This window comes from Drepanopeziza brunnea, assembly GCF_022702325.1.
Source record: "Drepanopeziza brunnea f. sp. 'multigermtubi' strain 214-2 chromosome Unknown ctg2, whole genome shotgun sequence".
NCBI classification, from domain to species: Eukaryota; Fungi; Ascomycota; class Leotiomycetes; order Helotiales; family Drepanopezizaceae; genus Drepanopeziza; species Drepanopeziza brunnea.
In genome coordinates, this window is record NW_027094065.1 from 881,378 (window position 1) to 900,177 (window position 18,800).

An 18,800-nucleotide genomic window follows, 5' to 3' on the forward strand; every position below is an offset into this window, starting at 1 on the left:
CTTGCGCTTCGGCCATGCCATTGGGGTAGGTGCTGGTGGATGTCTGAGAGACCACTCTTTTTTTTTCATTGGACATCCTGAATTCATCGGGGGTTTGAAGAAGAAAATCCTTCGCGGTTCGCTCGAAACCTTAAGACGTGGAACCACACAGTCCATGAACTAAGCAGCCTGTTGTCGTGTACATAGTCTTCTCCCCCGCCCCTTATCCGATCACCTGAAGCCCTTCCTACCTGTATACCAACTCATGCTTTCACATCACGACATGGGAGGCCGGAATTTATGGCTCACCGCCCAGCTCTGGCAAGGGGCAGAATCAAAAAGGTGACTCGCGATGTCCCCTTCACGCCCCCGTAGACAGATGTTGCGCGCATGAAATGCTTACGGAGCTTGATGCCATCTAGCTTTTAGGGAGACTATTTCCATATCGTGGCTGGCTGTCCACTCAACCTCTGAGATCCCACTCCCGACAAATTTTTGGGAGAATGGTCATCGACCTGTCGCCTGTCACGAAGGGGAGGTCTTGCGACCTCGAAGATGGCTTCAGCTTACCCCATCAAGTCACACTGTGCCCTCCGACGCCACACATCATGCCCGACTCTGCTCCAGCCAGAAAGCATACGAATGATGCCCATCTAAGATTATCGCCTAAGATCTCTTCCTGGCCGGTTCAGACGAGATAGTTATTCTTGTCGGTCGTCAGATCCAGTTTGGACCTCATCAGCTCTGAGCTCCTCGTGGCTGTGCTTGAAGCCTTTCGGACCCCCACCCCAGGCTGGAGAGCATCACCGTCCATTTACCCACCACACTTGTCAGCATAGCCCAGGGGCTCCGGCACAGTGGCTATACCCGTTCTTCGTGCCCGCCGGGATGCTTGGATTCAATTAGAGTTGACGTTGACGCACCCCACGAAAAGATGGGATGAGCCTCCTGCCAGGCTCGCGAAATCATGAACAGCTGGGAGACAATAAGCAAAGTTGCTATATCCAGTCACAGTTCCACAGTACGGATCAGATTGTGCAAGCCAGGAATGATATTCAACACTCCCAGACCTTTATTCAGATGGGTATCGGGGTGTCTCAGGGTGTTGTCACACTTTTCAATACCGTGACACTTGCAACTTCGTTTAGCCCCATGTTTCCTCTCGCCCTTGTGGATATATGTTCAGTGAAATGGTGTAGAGAGGTATTTCAGGTGATGCCAGGCCTTGTCTCAAAGAGCTTAGGCAACGCTACATATAAATCCCAGTTTCCATCCCCCACTGATCCATTGCTATCGTTTCCCATCCAGTACTACTGCTGCAGATCATACTTGCCTACACCAATCACTAGATATCCAAGACACAAGCACTAGCCACTGGTACTGTATTGTCTCAAGAAGTCCTGAGGCCTATGCAAGATAGAGAACACACCGAGCAACATGTACCATAGGCGAGGATACGTCGAGAGGGACAGCCGAGGGCGAGAAAAACTTTTCATTGGCCAACCATCTTCTCGTTATCGATCTTCATGATACGGACACGAAACCACTCAGGAACTCCTCGTTGAAGCCGAAGCCAGAGAACAAGATCTCACCTCCAAAGTCTCATCCCTCCAGGCCCGCCTCAGCGTGGCGCAAAGAGACCAATGGCATTTGCAGAACCTTCGAACCGAGGACCAAAGGGTCGTCAACAAACACTACCAGTGCAGAAACATGCGCGCTCAATTGGACGCACAAGTCCAAGAGATTGCCAGGATCGATAACTTGCTTGCGCATGAGGAGGACAAGAGCGAACGACTACATTGCAAAAACTAGAAACTGGAGTAGACAATCCGCATGTTAGAGAGAGGAACTGGTGAGAGCTGTCGGGCACGTTACGAAGAAAAGCTGCTCGAGGTCGAGCTCCTGAGAACCAGGATGGTTGAGAAGGGGGATCAGCTCAGGTTAGCCGAGACCAGAATTGCCGAGAAGAACTCCACGATTTCCAACCTCTAGAACTTCCTCAAAGCGTACGGATTCTAGAGCCGATGGTTTTGGAGCTGGGGACTGAAAGCACCCTGGAAACTCTCGGCTCCGAGAGACGAAAGAAGAAAGAGCTATCTCGCCACCAGACAATAACGACTCTTCCACCATGAAACCGCCAACACGAACCTGAGCTTGCGTGGACCTGGCATTCGACTTCCGGCATTGATCGGGTTTCCATGGACAGGAGATCCATGTAACATAGCAGAAGCCCACTGTACTGTAAGTAGTATTGGTATCCGGACCCGGCCTCTGCTAATCTGGCTCGGCTTAAGAATAACTTGAATCCTGCTGGACTCGGAAGACTGACGATTAAACGAGAAGAGTTTGGAAGGCGCCTCTTAGCCGCTTGCCGAGCCGAGTCCGAGTAAGACGAAGGATAAATGTCTCCAACATGTTATATTACCAAGCTTTTCCATCTGATCCCCCTGGTGATCCCTCCCTAGACGCAAAAACAAATTAGAGTTTCTGCTTGTTTGTTGATTTCCAGAAATGACTACACGAACGATGGAACATCCCATGACGCCGCATTAGCTGACGTACGATGGAATCCGGACGAATTGCGATAAGAATAATGATTGTTCTGCACGTGCGAGTCATCCGCCTCGGATACTGGCAGCAGCAGCAGCAGCAGCAGCAGCATCGCAGAGGGACAACGCACACTGACCACAGTTCCATCTGGATTTGGATCATGGCTATCAGGCAGCATCCACCTCATTCCTCTGATCTGTAGGGCCCGGTAGGCTCCAAGGCTCCTAGCCAGGCGGATTTTCTGCTGTGCCGCTCGCTCACCTGACTGGATCAGGACAGCCACCTAGGCACCGAGGCATGGCCCTCCCCTCCTCCAATTCAGCCTGCATCCCGTTCCCATACTTCGCCAATAGCAGGACTCATACACCCTCTGACTTGATGCCTCGATGACTCTTCTGGCGAGTTCCCCAGGTGAAGGGATGGAATGCGGGCTGTGCTTGGCGGGGTACATCTCACCGAGTAACGCAAAGTCCGGCATGCCCATCCCCATGTTTATCCTATGCCCATCCACAGCCATAGCCCATAGCCCATAGCACATAGCCCATAGCCCATAGCCCATAGCCATGCGCAGGGTACCATTTCATGAAGAAGAACATGTCTATATATGTAAGGCAGGCAGGCAGGCAGGCAGCATCCGAGCTAAGTCCATTTCTCTCCAGACGAGCAACCAGCCCTCCAATCTTTATATATATACCTCGACACCCCTCAATTTCAACCCAACCCGACCCAGCTTTATATCATCGGCATTGAGACCCAACCCTAATACCTGGCCGCCAGTCAGCCTCACACTCTACTACCAAACCGATCAAATCATTGGCACTGTGCCAGCTCACTGCACGTTAGGCGACATCTCTAGCCTCGATTTACCTCATCTTGCCTCACCTTGCCTCGCTCCACAGACACCCGCTACACCATGTCGTCGTCGCCCAAGCAGAAGAAGTCCGTTCACTACGAACGTGGCACCAAAGGCAGCTCGCACCACCACCGCAGCTCCAGGGACTCGGGCGTAGGCACTAGCTCTGCCTCAGACCGAGCCTCGCTAGGAACCCCCACAGAGTCCTTCAATTCCTCGCAAATCGAAGCCCAGCGGCACAGCCTGCGCGCCGTACAAGAAGCGCTCGATGCCGCGAACGACCGGATCGGCCAGCTGGAGGCCAGCACCGCCAAGCTCAACGTCTTGCTCTCGGACAGCAACAGGGAGAACCGGCTGCTGAAGCGAGAGAAGGCAGACCTGCACAACAAAATCGTGGAGCTCAAGGAAGACCTCGAGCACGAGAAGCGGAAGCGCAGACGGGCCTCCAACCGGGCTTCGCCGCCGAGGAGCTCCCCTTCGAGACGCGAGATCGAAGCATCAGCAGCAGCAGCATCAGCAGCGTCGTCGCACCGCAGCGAGCGTAAATCCAGCACCTACCAGCGGCCACCGCCAAACTCCGCGCCCAACCCATTCCTGCCGTCGCCGAGGGATCCAGGCCTGCCGGTCGTCACCTACGCGCCCGCAATCTCGGTCGCGTATGCGCCGTCGGCCGTGTCGTACTCGTCAGCGCCGGTGTTTGCGCACGCCCCTTTACCGAGCAGGGGCCACTACGCGAATGCGAGTCCTCTGAATGATGGCAAGTACCATCTCACGCCACTGTGAAGGATGCTTTCGGAAGTAGGAGATGTAATCGAAGTTATGCTGAGAGGGGAAATAACGCATCAAGCTTCCACATCTTCCCGGGTTACGAGTTACGAAAGTGACCTGCCCTCCGGAGTCTCATTGCCCGCTCGGAGGAAACCACATGCTTGGGATCCGGTGGGCAGGTCGCTCGCTCAATGCTGTCTGGCAGATTCGGAGGTGTAGCGAGAGGGTGCCTCTGAGCCCCTGAATGAGTGTACTGCGAGAGGTTAAGGGATAACCAGAGGTCGGGGAAAGCAAGCAAGCATCGGTTGGGAGGAACATAGAGGAGAATCTGAGGGTATCCTGAAATTTGTATGCGTGGGAGCGCGGAGTACGTGCAGAGCATTGCTTAAAAGCTTAGCGGAGTCTGGATTGGGTAATCGATGGTGCAGACACACAACGAACGAATGTTCTTGGACGAAAACTTCTTGACTTGTTCTGTGCAAGCACCTCTGACTCAAGTCGTGCAGAGCCCAGTGAAATTTCCCCCGGGTCCTGAGCCCTGTCACGGCTAGAATATATTCACCCCTCAAAAGGCAGCTGCTGGATTGTGTCTTTCCTCATTCCTTCAACTCATCAGCTCATCATTGTACTCATACAGGCTGTTCACATAACAGAGAAAGTTCCTGAGATCCGAAGATCGAATCATCCTCCCGAAACCGCAAATTGGAAATCGACGAAATTGGTTTTGCCCCAGGCAAAATTCAGTCATGTGTTACCCCCAGGTATCCCCATACTCCGCCCCAATCCATCATACGCATAGGTCCATTTCTTCATGAAAGGCGTGATATGTAAAAGAAAAGACACAAGCAAAAGGTATCATTCGTACCACACCTTAGTGCCGTACGTACCATGCACGAGCCGACGCGAAAGATCTAAATTGACAGAAAGTAAGCCATTGCCAGTCGACGCGGGGATAGGAGTCGGAAGACGAGCTTGTAAGTATCAGAAAGTATCCAAGAATTCAACACAGGACTAATGTCCTCAGAACAGGTCTGTAAAATCTTTATGATTCTTCATCATCTTGCTGTAATGTGGACGGAAGGTAGTGGAAAACACGTACCATCAATCGAGAAGTTGACCGCATTGATCACCCCAAGGCTTCAATGATCGTATTCGCCAAATGCCATGTAATCCACCTCATGATGTTTCCAAGGCTTCAGAGATGTTGTGCCGATATGCAGTGACATGGCACAAATCAGAAGAAGTTTATCTTCAGGGAATCGTGTCGTCGATCGATGATGCAGAAACGAGAAAGGTGAGATATAGCACCGCATGGTTTTGTACAGGGTAACAAACGCCAACTCCATATGCAAGCCCTTTAGACGCTGTCATGATATCCTGCGAAGCTCTTCAAGATGGCAGAGAGAAAATAAGTAAAGGTGTTTACAAGAAGTATTCGCCAGCTCCTCTGCGACCCGCGGGAACGGCACGTTGATCCTCAGGGACAGCGCTGAAGATGCTGAACTTGGGGACCAGATCCTCGCCAACGTTCATAATGGAGGCAACGTTACCACAGCGGTAGCAGTAGTTGGGGGCGGACCAGACGGTAACGACAGACTTTTCAGTGAAGTGGTACTGAGAAAGTTAGCACAGACCATGGTGCAGTAGGGAATTGTATACCTTGTAGCCCTCATTGACAAGCTGGTGGGCACGAGCAATGAGCTTCAGACCGTTAACATGGTTGAATTCAGATGCGACCTTATGACCGAAAAGCCATCCAGCACCACGGGGAGAAACAGCCCAAGTTTCAACTTCCTCAGGGTCACTCCAAACCAAATCACAGAAAGCACCCTCGTGAGGGATCTCCTGGGCACGAGCGACAACACGGATTTGGTCCACAGTGCGAATCTCAGGGCTCAGACCACCGTGTACACACAGAACCTCACCGTCTACAATGGCAGCAAGAACGAGAAAATCAAAGACTTGACAACACGACTTCCAAACGGAAGCATTGCCATATTTTTGTTGACACTCCTCGTAGAAGCCATAGACTTGAGTAATCTGGCGGGACTCGTGATTGCCGCGAACAAGTGTGATCTTGTCGGGGTACCTGAAAAGTTAGCATAGGAAACGTGACGCATGTTTAGTATACTTACATGGCCTTCAAACACATTAAGAGGGTGAAGGTCTCTAAACTGAAGTAGCCGCGGTCTACAAAATCACCAAGGAAGATGAAGTTCTGGTTTCCGTTGCCCGAGACTTGGTTGACGCCAATGGCAGAATCGCCACCAGCGCTTGCACCACGGCTTGATTGACCAGCTGTACGAGGGCGACCGCGCTCTTCCTCTTCATCATCTTCACCACTGGCACTCTCAACACCACTATCAGATACGCGGATCTTCTTTTTCAACCTAGGATTGGTGATCTCGGTAGGAGGCTCGATCTCGGAGGGGTCAATCTGGGTGGTAGGAGCCTGGACATCGGTCTCACCAGGCATACCACCAGCAACGCGAAACAGCTCGAGGAGATCGTAGAACTGGCCATGGATATCGCCGCAGATCGTGACAGGCGTAGACACAGGTTGAATATTGGACTCTGCGCCATGATAAGTAGACTTTACCTGAGATGTTGGCACGGTAAACTTACCTTCCATCAAACACTCCTTGACAAGTTCACACAATTGCTTCATGACAGCCTCGGGAAGATGGCGGCATTGCTTTGCCTGGGAAAGCCACTCCGGGAGCCCAGAGTTCTTGCTGAGCTTTGCCGGGCCTGGCTTAGGGACCTTAGATCCTGCCATGTTGTAGTAAGCTGGAACAACGAGAAGTTGTCCCTTGTGGCTCCAGCGAGGTCGGTGTGTCTTCGAAGAGGAAGGGAGAGAAGGTAGAGGATGCGATGGTAGCTCAGGGAGTGGGCGAGGGGTAAGGACGGGAGGTAAAGCACGCGGAGCTTCAAAGGCGGTAGCGAGGGCTTGGGAACGCTTGTCGTCGTCGTCGTTGTCGTCGTTGTCGTCGGTGTCAGGTATAGGGTCGCTGAGTTCTCGCTGATCGCAGAGAGAGAGATCTTTGTCGAGGGCAGTGATGGTGGATTGGGGTGGAGATGCAAATGGAAATGAACATGAAGGCGAGTTGGGAATTGTAAGCACGCGTTCGTGCTCAACGTCAGGGCTCGTCTCCGCCATCCTGAGTTATGTCCAATCGGCGATTCTTCGGATGTATGAGCGCGGGCCTGGTGGGATGGAGGCTCGGATTTATGTATTTCCGGTCCTGGTGGTAGACAGCAGTAGCAAGACTTGAATTGTCCTCGAGACTGCGCTGCTTCTGTTGTACGACAAGAAAAAAGGCCAGCAACCAACGTTGCGAAGAAACGTATGCACGTTCGAAAGCGAGCACCCTGACAACCCGTGAGAACTTCTATGATTGATCCTTGCACCTAACCGCTTTCAAGGTAGCGCCGCTCGCTCAGGTGCTACAACCCCCAAACCTTTGACCATGGCAGGAAATCGCACTCAAACAAATGGAGTTCTGGCAATCACACCGGCACAAGCATCTGGAAATGGAGCTAGACCAGTGCCAATTAAGCCGATGCCTGTCAAGCTGAAGACTGTAGTCAGAAGGCTGGCACCAGGCCTCACAGAGGACGAATTTACTTCAGTTTTGGGAGAAGAATGGAAAGCAGGACAGGGAAAGGTAGACTGGTTTCTCTACAAGCCAGGCAAAGAGTCAAAGGAGTAATGATTTCACTGTTCTACTATGTTCATTCACTAATTTGGTGAAGCGCATCCAAGCCATCGAAACCTTCACGGGCCTATTTCCATCTCACGAGCGAAACACACCTCCTAAGCCTCTCCGATCACGTTCGACAATCTAACTTCGAAGATGCGCTCAATACCTTCAACAGTGCTTGTCTTATTGGGCCGCCAACTGTCGAGTTTGCACCTTACGGCCGTACACCAGCAGGTAGACGCCGTGTTGATGCTCGTGCTGGTACAATCGACCAAGACCCTGAATTCATGGCTTTCCTCGAGCAATTGGCAAATCCGACAACAGGGAAGGAGGCCAATGGTGATTCTCAGTTTGATCTTGGAACTGCGAAGCAAGAGAAGGTTACCATGACTCCCCTGGTCCAGGCGCTCAAGGACAAGAAGGCGATCAAGAACAAGGATCTGGCGGCAAAGGCAGCCAAAAAGCAAGAGGCTAACACCGCAAAGGGCAAACCTGTGAAGGAGTCGTCGGCCACCGAAGATAAAAAGAAAGGCAAAGATGTCAAGACGGACAGACTAGTTGAAAAGGCTGCCAAGGAGGCTGTCAAGATTCTGAACAGGGAGACCGCTTCAAAGTCTTCTACAGCGCTGAAATCCAGCACGGGATCGAGTGCATCCGGGTCATCCTCTCCAAAGCCTGATAGTGGTAAAGCACCAGGTCGACAACGACAAACTGTAGCAGCAGCCCATATTCGCATGCTGCAGCGGGACCTTGGTCTGAGCCCAGCTCAAGCTCATCGCCAAATCAGACGAGACACGGCAGATGCGCAAAAGGCTGAAAGAGCTGCAGCCATAGATAAATCCAAGGAGAACAAGGACTCGAATGCTTCTCCACGCCCGCAACATACTCAAACCGCCCCCACTCCCCCCACTGCCCCCAAGTCTACTATGAATCAAGCAAATGACCGAAAAGGACGTGGTAGGGGACCTTCAGATAACAATTCTGCCAAATCAACCACAGCCAACAATCCTCCCACTCCCATGGTTTTGTTGAAGAAGCCTGAAGCTCAGCCTTCTCCTGCTTCCAGCTCAAAAACTCAAACTGTGAAGTCTGCACCTGCTGCTGTAGCTCGGAGACCTCCGCAAATGGCCGCCCCGTCAGATGGTGCTACACAAGCTTTCGTCAAGCATGCTAACCCATCTCAGGGGGTCACCGAAGCATTGTTGAAGGAAGCAATGGAGAGGTTTGGAGCAGTCAAGACTGTAGAGATTGATAGAAGGAAGGGGTTCGCATATGTTGACTTTGTTGATACCGATGGCCTGAAAAAGGCTATGGCAGCAAACCCTATCACTGTAGCCCAAGGTACCGTCCAGGTGATGCAGCGAAAAGGTACAGCTCTGCCTCCGGAGAAGAAGCCTGCCAATCCAGCTCCGAACGCTCCGAATGCTCCTTCGTCCTCAAGAGGAGGCGGTCGTGGAAGTAGAGGTGGGGCCCCGGGGAGACGTGGTGGCCGAGCGGGTGGAAGAGGTGGTGGTGGTGGTGGTGGTGGTGGTGGTGGTGCATCTTCAGCACCATCCTCAGCACCTACCGGACCAGCGAAGTAAAAGCCACATGCTTTCCAGACAAGCCCAATTTTAGAGCATCCTGCATATCTTCCTCAGGGCAGCGCGATGGAGAGCCACGAGAGTGCCCCAGAGTGCAACATCATGCATAATGACCGATGCATCGGAAAACCGATACGACCAAAGTATCTGATGGATGGCATCGGTTGTCGTTTTGAGGCTTGCATCATCTGATTCCTTGTGTCCGAGACTATGTCGGCCAAACTTTTGGCTCATTTCGATTCGTCGTGCAGCTGAACTCTGCTACGAGATTCAACACTAGCGATCCACAAGCTTGAAATTGATATGGATATGAGGGAGACGTTGCGTAGAAGCTGCGTTGCGTACAGATGGTGAGCACGCAGTGCTCGTCGTCTCAATAGGGGACGGCTGATTATGATCAAACAATGGAATCATGTATTTCATGCTCAGTCCCAACCCCCGTCACATCTCTCTCCCATCTCCATAACCCGGTCTGGCCCATGAGAGAAAATCCCCGCTGAGCAGTTCTCAGACCCAGGTCAAGGAAGTCCAAAAATTCCACCTCCAAATTTCGACAGTATTGACTCCAGCCTCATCACCTCACCACCGGCTTCGCGACATGACCACTCCAATCCCTTCTTCTGCGGGCAATCAAGAGGCTGGCTGCTTTAAGGTGCCTTTTATAAGCTCGCCAGCGCCAGGACATAGCCAGCTTGCTCTGCATTTCTTCCCAATCAATGCACTGCGATTTGGCTGTTGACTAGAAACCTTCCCCGCTGTGCCCTCCATAAAATAAGGCTTGCTACTCGCTGGTGGACTGGGCTGCTTACTGCGCAGCCACTCTCCTCTTCAAAAGCTCTCCGTAGACAGGATTAGCACGCTCAGTAATCACTGTTATACAGCATTCTGCCGTGCATTCGTGCTAAAGATCCTCATATTTATGTAAGCTCTGGATGCCGACAGATATTCATATAATAAATAGGCTGTTGGCCGCCCAGTGTTCCTGATCCTCTTGAAGTTACTGCGGCTGTTCGCTTCGGAGTACTACTACACACCGACCGCTCCTGAGCCTCAAGCCTTATGTATTGCTTCACAATCTGCTACACCTTTACTGAACAGGAAAGGAATCCTGGATTCTCTCGAGATGGCATCTACAACGTACAATGCCCTGCCCCAAACACCAACGACGCCATATTCCATGAACTACAACGACTCCATCCATAAGCCCGTGAACATCCATGTCGGATCTCCTACACAATACTTCGGCGAAGAAGGCACTCAAAGCCACCCGCAGTCACCCGCCATGTCCTTCCTTTCGGAAAAAGACAGAGTGAGCCATCTTCTCCAGCCAACACTCTCAAAGAGCATATAGCTTTCACTTCCCAGGCTCATGCTAAGGCAGTACAGAAACTCAAAAGCCGAATCCGCTACCTCCGCCTCCTCTCCCGCCTCGCAGGCACCGCAATAGCAATCGCAATCGTCGCCCAAGAAGGCCAGACCCTCTACGCCTTCTACACAACCCACACCACCATCCGTTCCGGGCGCGGCCCTTGGGCCAAGGAGACGCAGCTCTGGTCCTCCCTCCTGATGTTCTGTCTCTCCCTCATCACCGCCCTCCTCGGCGTCGGTATGGTCATCGCCTATTACTTCTCCATCAAAGCCGCCAACACCATTGCTGGGGTCCAAGTGGGGATAGTTATCGTGGTTGACGTTGGGCATCTGGTGGTGTGGATCGTGGTCGCGGTCGCTTATCGAGTGGCGAAGAATGGGAGGGATCTCTGGGGGTGGGCGTGCAGTCCTATTGCGGAGGGTATACGTGAGTAGTCAAGTATCCTCTTCCAGACAATGTCTCGAGAGCTACTCTCAATTTGTTTCTATACACTCCTCACGCAAGATGTATGCTTACTCTGATGTCTTGCAGAGCCAAATTTTGAAGGGGTTGTGAATTTTGGAAAGGTCTGTGACAGAGGGGTACGTGGCTTCTCTCTATTTCAAGAGTGGAGGATTTACTCGACTTGTGGCTGATTCTCTGACACTCTGACTAGCAAAGGATATGGGAGCTGAGTATTGCCAAATCGGTAGTGAATGGCTTGGCTGTGGTCATACTCGTGTTTGTGTACAGGCGGACGAGAACGAAGAAGGAGATCCGAAGACTGATGCTGATGGGCGCTTGAAGTCTTGAAGATTGGTAGTGGCCGTCAAGAGTTGGGGCTTGGGGTTCTCATTCTCCATATTTGGCACATAACTTTCGCTTCCTGATGATATACACCACCATAGCAAAGCTGTACTCCCAAGAATTTTTCAACAAGTCTCCCACAATCTCTCATCTAAACGTCACCGGTCTCTTCTTGGCCTGCAGCAGCTACCTCTCGTCGGATATCTGGTCTCCTGCTCTGGCGGACTTCGGTCCATAGGTATCCCTGCACGCAGGCTGGAAGCTCCACAGGATACAAAGCCCTTTCTTTTCACCCGTAAGTCGATCGCTCGTGAATAGAAAAACCGACAGAGCTGTGCAAATCGCGACACGCAGTCGCGGAACCTCGCTCGCCTATCCCCGCTCACCCTGGTCTGGTGTGGAATTCACGTTCCTGCTTCATCCAACCATGAGAGAACATCTCGATTCCCATTTCTTTCAGCTCGAAACCAAATCATAAGCACCCGGCCCAGCCCGTTTCATCGCAATTCATTCATACAATAATATATATATATATATATATATATATATATATATGTATCTATATTAAAGCATCCGTGTCGTGTCCATCTATCCATTCAGCCTGAAATTTTGGGGGGGGTGGGGGGGGGAAGGGGGGTGTTGGTCACCAAAGAAGAGGCAAGCCGTCCTCGGTTAAAAAATGTGGAGATCACGAACAAACGATTAACGAACGACGCACGACGAAATGGCAGCTGACAAAGCCAAACGAGCGATCGCGGCGCAGACCAATCAGACGACGTGTGTGTGGTCTTTCACATTCCAGTCCGGCTGCCACTGAAGGGAGTAAGTAGATCCTAGAGAGAGAGAGAGAGAGAGAGAAAGAAAAGATGTTGCGCCAGAAAGAGAGAGGAGAACGACCGGTACCGGTATATGGCTCGCGAAAAGGAGCAGAACGACGAAAACGGTTTTCCACTACCGTATGCTATGTTTGAAATGAGCGCCGCTCCTTAATCCTCACGCCTTCGGAGATCTGAAAATGTAAGAATCTAAATCTCTGTTTATCTATAGATCGAAAGAGAAATAGAAAAATTCTTTCCGCCCGCGGGACGAGTTCTATATGGACGGGGCTTGGGTAGGTAGGTAGGTAGGTAGGTAGGTATTTCCGTGCCCGCTGAGCGGATGAAGAGCACCTCGGTTCAGATGACCCGCTCTTTGGTGCGGGTGGCTTGATGTTTTTGCCCGACGAGGATGGCCTGGGGCCTGGGTAGGTAGGGTTTTGAGAGTTGAGATAGCGGACAGCACCGGAGCGGTGTAGCCATTTGTGATTCTGGTGAGAGGGTTCGGTTGCGGTTTCAGTTGCATGCTCTGATGCGGCGGCGAGATTTTCATGCTGGTTGTATCGCGCTTTTTCTTATCCTCTATCGAATTTGATGTGTTTTAAGCTCGGTATTTAATGATTGATGCAGCGAGATGCGATTCGAATTACAGTCATTGATTGAAAGAGTTAGCTTCAATCTATCTTCATCCTTTGTTTTCAGGAGTATTCGTTAAGTGTCGAATCTATGATGCGTGGTTGCTCAGGAGTGAAATAGCATAAATCACTTCTTGATCATCCAGACTATCGAACATGAGATGTGAAGCTGAATCCATTCCGCAGATCTGTGAAGGTCTATTGAGCGATTGTAGTGAAGTTTGCAACTATCAGCCCTATCAAATCATCGTTGTATCCCGAAGGAAGCCCATGCACCCGCGAATGTCACCCGTGGCAAACTACCCCACAGGGTTGGAATGTTTAAATGCAGAAGCTCACGGAGACCTGAAGGCTGTAGTGCTGGTCATAGTCGGTCAACTTTCCTGCTGTCCATCCATTGGAATTGCAGCCTCTGATGATAGCCTCGGCGGAGTCCGCAAAAAACGTGCAGTCTGCCTCGAGGCCATAATCGCTCTGCCAAAATTATGGGTGAGAAAATGGTACTCTGAAAGGACAGAATATTCAGGGAAGGATATTGACTAACATCGTTGCAGTAGACGATATTGGTGCCTGATGAGCAAATGACCTTCACACACGTATGAGGATCGGCGTAGCAGAGACCGTTGGCGCCTCTGATCACAGCTATAGCCTTACGGATATTGTTGTTCCAAGCGCGCGCCTTATTGTCGCAGAAAAGGCCCTGAGAGTAATATCGATTAGCGGACTGCTGTGAAGAAAGAGCCCCAAGGAATATCTGAGGTGCAAGGGAACCCACACTAATGTCCGGTGCCAGTTTGACGCTCTCGGCTCTGCCAGTTTTGACGGATCTCTTATTGAGATGAGGGTGATCCTTTTGAACTTGTGCAATGATTTCCTGGACGTGTTAACGGGCAACTTCTGTAGCGGGTGGCGATGCGCCTACCTCAAAACTGCCACTGGCGACGATGGTACCGGGGAGTCCTGTGTAGGTGCCATTGAAGGTCATGGTGCCCATCTTGTAGCCTTCCATCTCCAAGTTTTGACCCATACCATCAAGAGACGAAGAGAGCTCTGCTGGAATGGCGAGTGCCGCGACATGAGTCTGTCGTCACCTCATTGTAAGTCCTGCCCAAGTACGGTAGAAGGAGGAGAGAAGGTTACCAGAGGTGAGAAGACCATGAGGAGCATGAGGTTCAGTAACGTAAGGATTGTGACCTGCATGGTTGCTGCTTGCGTATTTTGGCTGTCTTGGAAAGATCTTGTAGACTTGTTGGTGGTCTAGTCAAGAAGCAAAATCGGAGGGAAGAAATACTCGAAATTTGGGCGGCTTACCTAATATGGTACTAAACTCGAAGTATACACCAGCCATGCCTCTCCAAGTGGCACTGCTACCTAATCGGTCCTCTTTGGAGTATCTTACGGTGGTGGTCTGATTTTCGACTGCAATTAATTGCAAGCACCTACTCTCCTGACCCCATGCCCAGCTTGAAACATTCACTATCTGCAGCCGCAACGAGATCACCAGTGCCCGGTAAGGAAGGGCCGTAATGGTATGGCTTTTTGGCTTCTGCTTCTACTTTGCAAGGTCCTTCCCCCCTTGCTGACACTAAGACATTCACTCTCCGAATACTTTAGTATATTTGGCTGCATTGCATAAAATGAAGATGAAGACGAAACCTAGAGTAGTGGAGGTGGAGAAAACAAAGAGCTTGTTATGTACCTAAGTGTAAGAGACTATTTTTCCTCGAGCGGCTTCCTCTTCCGCTCACTTTTTGCCATCTTCTCTCCCTCCCAAACCCGATACCCAGGCCGGCCTCTCCAAATAAGCTCTGATTGTCAACATTCAAGACGGAGACCGCTCACACCCTTTCGAGTAGATCTACGCTCAGCTTTGGTGTCAAGCTCAACCTCACCACTACTCACATTAACAACCGCTACTCGTAATGGTCTTAATCTGAGCCCGTTAGAAAGCCCGTAAATTCTCCGGGAGATGCACGTCAAAATTGCTAGCATATCGGTAGATACGCCCAAGACATTTTCAACACATACGAGAGACACCAAGTCCATCGCGCCGCTACCTGGGCTTGCTGGCGGAGAGGTGGACCTTTCCGGTCCAGGTTCTGAAAGAGATATACTAGATTCAGACCCTAGAGCCCGGAGTTTTTTTTTTTTTTTTTTTTTCCTTTCTTTGACGACACTGACTAAATGACTATCCCGAACGGTACCGCTCAGTCCCTAATGTTGCTGTAGTTGGACAGAACTGTTTAAGGCGTGGCTACACAGCGCGCGGTTGAGGTTACATTGCCGCTCTCCTGGGTCGCCGGTCCTTCGCCTCCCGGGTCCCCATGAGACGGCAAGTACATAACTATGGTAAGCTCTGCCTTTTTGGGTTCTTATCCCGGTGGACCTTTGCATGAGACTCATAGTCTTCTCTCTTGCGTGGATCAACTCGAATCTTGCAGCGAGTTCTATCAATCGGTCGACGAGTGGCTGGCTACATACATACCTTTGCTTTTCGTTCGCACCAAGGACTTCTCCATCCAATTGCCACTCCTAGAAAGGCACTTCATCTCGTCAATCGTGCTACAACCTATGCCGCTTCAATATCGAAGCTTCCCATGGACCATCAATTGAAATAACTCAACTGCCCCCCAGGCACCAGCCCAGCGGCGCTGGGCTTCGTTCCGTTCCACCCGGTCTCACCCAGCATACGGCATAAGGCCATCGGCCATCGGCATTAGTGCCATCGTACAAACCGAATGTCTTTATATCGATCAAATCGTGAAATCCTTAGTCATCTCGTTGCGGGATTTGCAAGTTCCTTCAAGCTTCTTGCTCTTAGGTATACAGGTACATATACGTCGAATGCTTTGGACTCGTGCGCCTCATTGTCTCAATTACCGATGAGCAGACGGTTCCTCGCCCGCTTCTTTCTGCAGGAGGGATCAAGTCGCTTCTACACTTTGCAGGTAGTACTAGATACTCGGGAGTTGTTTCGGATTTAGAAAAAGTGTGTTGGGTTGACAATGTCGGCGGTGGCTCGCTGATCAAGTACACTTGCTGGTTCGGGATGAACTGCGCTAAAGAATATCGGTAGAGATAATCACCTATGCTATAATTTGCTTCGAGAAAGAAATATAGATCTCGGACTTAGACTCGTCAGGGTTTCAAAGTCAATTAACATAATTGAGAAGTCCTTGCTCCGAGCCGCGCCTACCCCATATTGGTTTAAGCTTTCGGCTATACCAAAGCTAAAATTGCTAGATTTTAACGTCAGTCTTTCTTATTCCTCAAGATACGTCAAACACGCTTCATGCCGCCAAATAGAAGCTTCATTTGAACACTGAATTCGAGTTTCTGTGTGTCATTATTATGATCCTGTTGTCATCATACCGATGGTTTGTGAACTAAAATCCTTACGCGTACACGGCGAGCCCAGACCCCCTTTCCCAAGCGACCATTACAGACAGCCTTCGGCCTTTGTGATTCGGGCTCCAGTTATCTTTTCATTCCATAAATTGATGCATCTACTGTCAGGAAGCTTTAGACTGCCTCGAGCCACGTTTTCTAGTAGTAGATCCAGTGACCACCTTCGCTTTCGGCTTGATAGCCTGAAAATCTAACGGCGAGTTAGCAGAGCTCGTGCTGACTGGTTGACAGGACAAAATACCAGATTGAATGCTTTCGAGTGTCTCGCTCTTGGTCAACACTGGCCCGTCCAAGCCACCTCCAACCATGATCATGCTTCCACCCATGGCCAGCTTCTCAAATGCTCCAATGCGTATCTTCAGGCTATCGACCTCGCTGCCAAGTCGCTGGGTGGTGCTCTCCAGATGCTGAATGTATTCGAGAGCTCTGGTGAGGATGGCTGCTTTTCCGTACTTCGGATGTGCGGCAGACTTGCTGTCAGCTCCTTCGCCGCCGGACTCTTCTTCGCCTGCAAGGTTGTCAGGCCCCGTCAGAGATGGTATGCCCTCGCGAAGGCATTCGATCTTGGCATTCAAGTTTGTTCGATATCTCTTCTCGATGGCATTGTGTCCTTTCTTTTTTGACTGGCTCAGGGTGCTCGGTAGCTCGCCCAGGTCGATGGACTTCCGCTTGTTGTTCTTGCGAGTAGGGACTTCGGGCTCTGGGGAGGGAGAAGCCGATTCCGATGCGTGGGACTCCATGGGCGATACGGGCGCGAACGCAATGTTGATGTTGGAAAGAGCGTGGTATGGCATTGCAATGTCTTGCAGACTTCGTTCTTCGGCAGCGGTGAGGGACGAGAATCCGTGGTATGATCTCCGAAGTTCTTGTTGTGTGTACGCAGCAGCGGGTGGGCACCAGGGAGTTTCGTTGTTGCTTGTCGAGCTGGCCGATGTCAATGGCGTCTCGTCGAGCTCTAATTGTGCATCTTCGAAGGGGAAGTCGTTGGCATTGGAATAGGAGGCTAAGATGGGGTCGATTGCTGAAGTCTCCAAGCTCGTAATCCATGGCTCCTCCAGTGACGAGATTGTACTCGCTGTGCTATGTCTCCTCTCAATCGACGCAGGACGCAGCTCGGTTGTTGTTCCTTCCCAACGCATCCAATCGTCCCACTCCTCTGGGTCAAGTTCTTCGTTGCAGTCTTTGACCAAAATTCCGGTGTTGTGATTGATCAAGCCCGTGGCAACGATGTCGCTGTCGGAGCCTTGGAAGGTGGAATCTCTGGAAGGCATCACGAGAGATAAAGGGTGTGCAAGAAGTTGATGATGGTGCGATGAAATGCGATGAAATCGGGATTACAAAGACCGGATGTGAAGTGAAGAGGTGAAGAGGTGAAGAGGTTGGTAGGTTGGTAGGTGAAGAGGTGAAGAGGTGACAGCGCGGGGTATGTAACCTCCTTTGAGCAAATGGCTGGTGGGTGACGAGTAGCGGGGCTGATCTGCGGGTGAGGCGAGATGGGCAAGATGGGCAAGATGGGCAGAACTTGGGACGTTTATCTGTGGTGGCCGAAAACCAAAAAAGCAGACGGGGCAGCGGGGAGTAAGTACTTTTATTGGGTATTGTATCTGTAGCTTGAAGGCCCGGCCTTGGGCAAAGTATCGATGGATGTTTTTTCTCGACTGTTGTCGTTGCGGTTGTGGTTGTGGTTGCTGATGCTGATGCTGATGCTCTTTGTGCTGGGCGTTTTGGATCCTTGGACCCTTGGACCCTTGGACCCTTGGACCCTTGGACCCTTGGACGACCTTTGGATGGACCCTTTGGACCCTTTGGACCCTTTGGACCCCTAAACGCCCATGGGGAAAGTGAGTGCAGGTGCAGAAGCGAGTCTCCAGACACAACATGAACGAACAGCTCATTGGAAATGGTCTCACAATACAACACGGCACCTTCGCCAACCCCGATGCTTATTGAGAATGCCTTTCTCTCTCTCGGAGGACTGGAGAATTCCCAGTTGGTGGCTGCAGGCCAAAAGAAACACCATCCCATTGAAGTGGCGTGGCAGTGAATCGTCGGGCCTGGCCGGCTGGCCGTCAATGCAGATGCAGATGCAGATGCTGATGCTGATGCTGATGCTGATGCTACGATGCATTCATCCATTCTCCTCTCGTTGAGTTCGGTCGACTGATAGCCGGAGACTTGGTTCTTGAACATGAACAACTGCGCGGTCGGTCTCTTATGAATATCCCCATACCGACAACACCCGAGTCCGAGACAGATACCCAAGAAACCCACCGGGGTGATTCCAATCAATATCTCTCCCATGTTCCTTCCGCTATATCCATCTCACTCACCTCAGCCGCGCCCAGTCTAA

At 51.2% G+C, this 18,800-nt stretch overlaps 6 protein-coding genes across 6 annotated transcripts; 3 read left to right on the forward strand and 3 right to left on the reverse strand.

Moving 5' to 3' along the window:
- Positions 1–3,442: 3,442 nt before the first annotated feature.
- L3040_001468 (uncharacterized protein) lies at positions 3,443–4,165 on the forward strand (the record flags this gene model as incomplete). Its single annotated transcript, XM_007293025.1, has 1 exon — positions 3,443–4,165. The coding sequence occupies one exon, from the start codon at positions 3,443–3,445 to the stop codon at positions 4,163–4,165; it is 723 nt and encodes a 240-aa protein (XP_007293087.1).
- Positions 4,166–5,005: 840 nt separating this feature from the next.
- L3040_001469 (uncharacterized protein) lies at positions 5,006–7,310 on the reverse strand (the record flags this gene model as incomplete). Its single annotated transcript, XM_066156756.1, has 6 exons — positions 5,006–5,061; positions 5,250–5,287; positions 5,577–5,764; positions 5,810–6,239; positions 6,286–6,724; positions 6,776–7,310. 6 exons carry the CDS (start codon positions 7,308–7,310, stop codon positions 5,006–5,008), a joined length of 1,686 nt encoding a protein of 561 aa, XP_066012776.1.
- A 310-nt stretch (positions 7,311–7,620) lies between these two features.
- On the forward strand, positions 7,621–9,437 carry L3040_001470 (uncharacterized protein; the record flags this gene model as incomplete). The annotated part of the gene is made up of 2 exons (XM_007293027.1): positions 7,621–7,859; positions 7,907–9,437. The coding sequence occupies 2 exons, from the start codon at positions 7,621–7,623 to the stop codon at positions 9,435–9,437; spliced, it is 1,770 nt and encodes a 589-aa protein (XP_007293089.1).
- A 1,123-nt stretch (positions 9,438–10,560) lies between these two features.
- L3040_001471 (uncharacterized protein) lies at positions 10,561–11,590 on the forward strand (the record flags this gene model as incomplete). The annotated part of the gene is made up of 4 exons (XM_066156757.1): positions 10,561–10,746; positions 10,824–11,232; positions 11,338–11,387; positions 11,462–11,590. 4 exons carry the CDS (start codon positions 10,561–10,563, stop codon positions 11,588–11,590), a joined length of 774 nt encoding a protein of 257 aa, XP_066012777.1.
- A 1,773-nt stretch (positions 11,591–13,363) lies between these two features.
- On the reverse strand, positions 13,364–14,242 carry L3040_001472 (uncharacterized protein; the record flags this gene model as incomplete). Its single annotated transcript, XM_066156758.1, has 5 exons — positions 13,364–13,516; positions 13,587–13,742; positions 13,818–13,916; positions 13,965–14,123; positions 14,183–14,242. The coding sequence occupies 5 exons, from the start codon at positions 14,240–14,242 to the stop codon at positions 13,364–13,366; spliced, it is 627 nt and encodes a 208-aa protein (XP_066012778.1).
- Positions 14,243–16,554: 2,312 nt separating this feature from the next.
- Positions 16,555–17,721, reverse strand: L3040_001473 (uncharacterized protein; the record flags this gene model as incomplete). The annotated part of the gene is made up of 2 exons (XM_066156759.1): positions 16,555–16,640; positions 16,692–17,721. The coding sequence occupies 2 exons, from the start codon at positions 17,719–17,721 to the stop codon at positions 16,555–16,557; spliced, it is 1,116 nt and encodes a 371-aa protein (XP_066012779.1).
- Between the last annotated feature and the right edge of the window lie 1,079 nt (positions 17,722–18,800).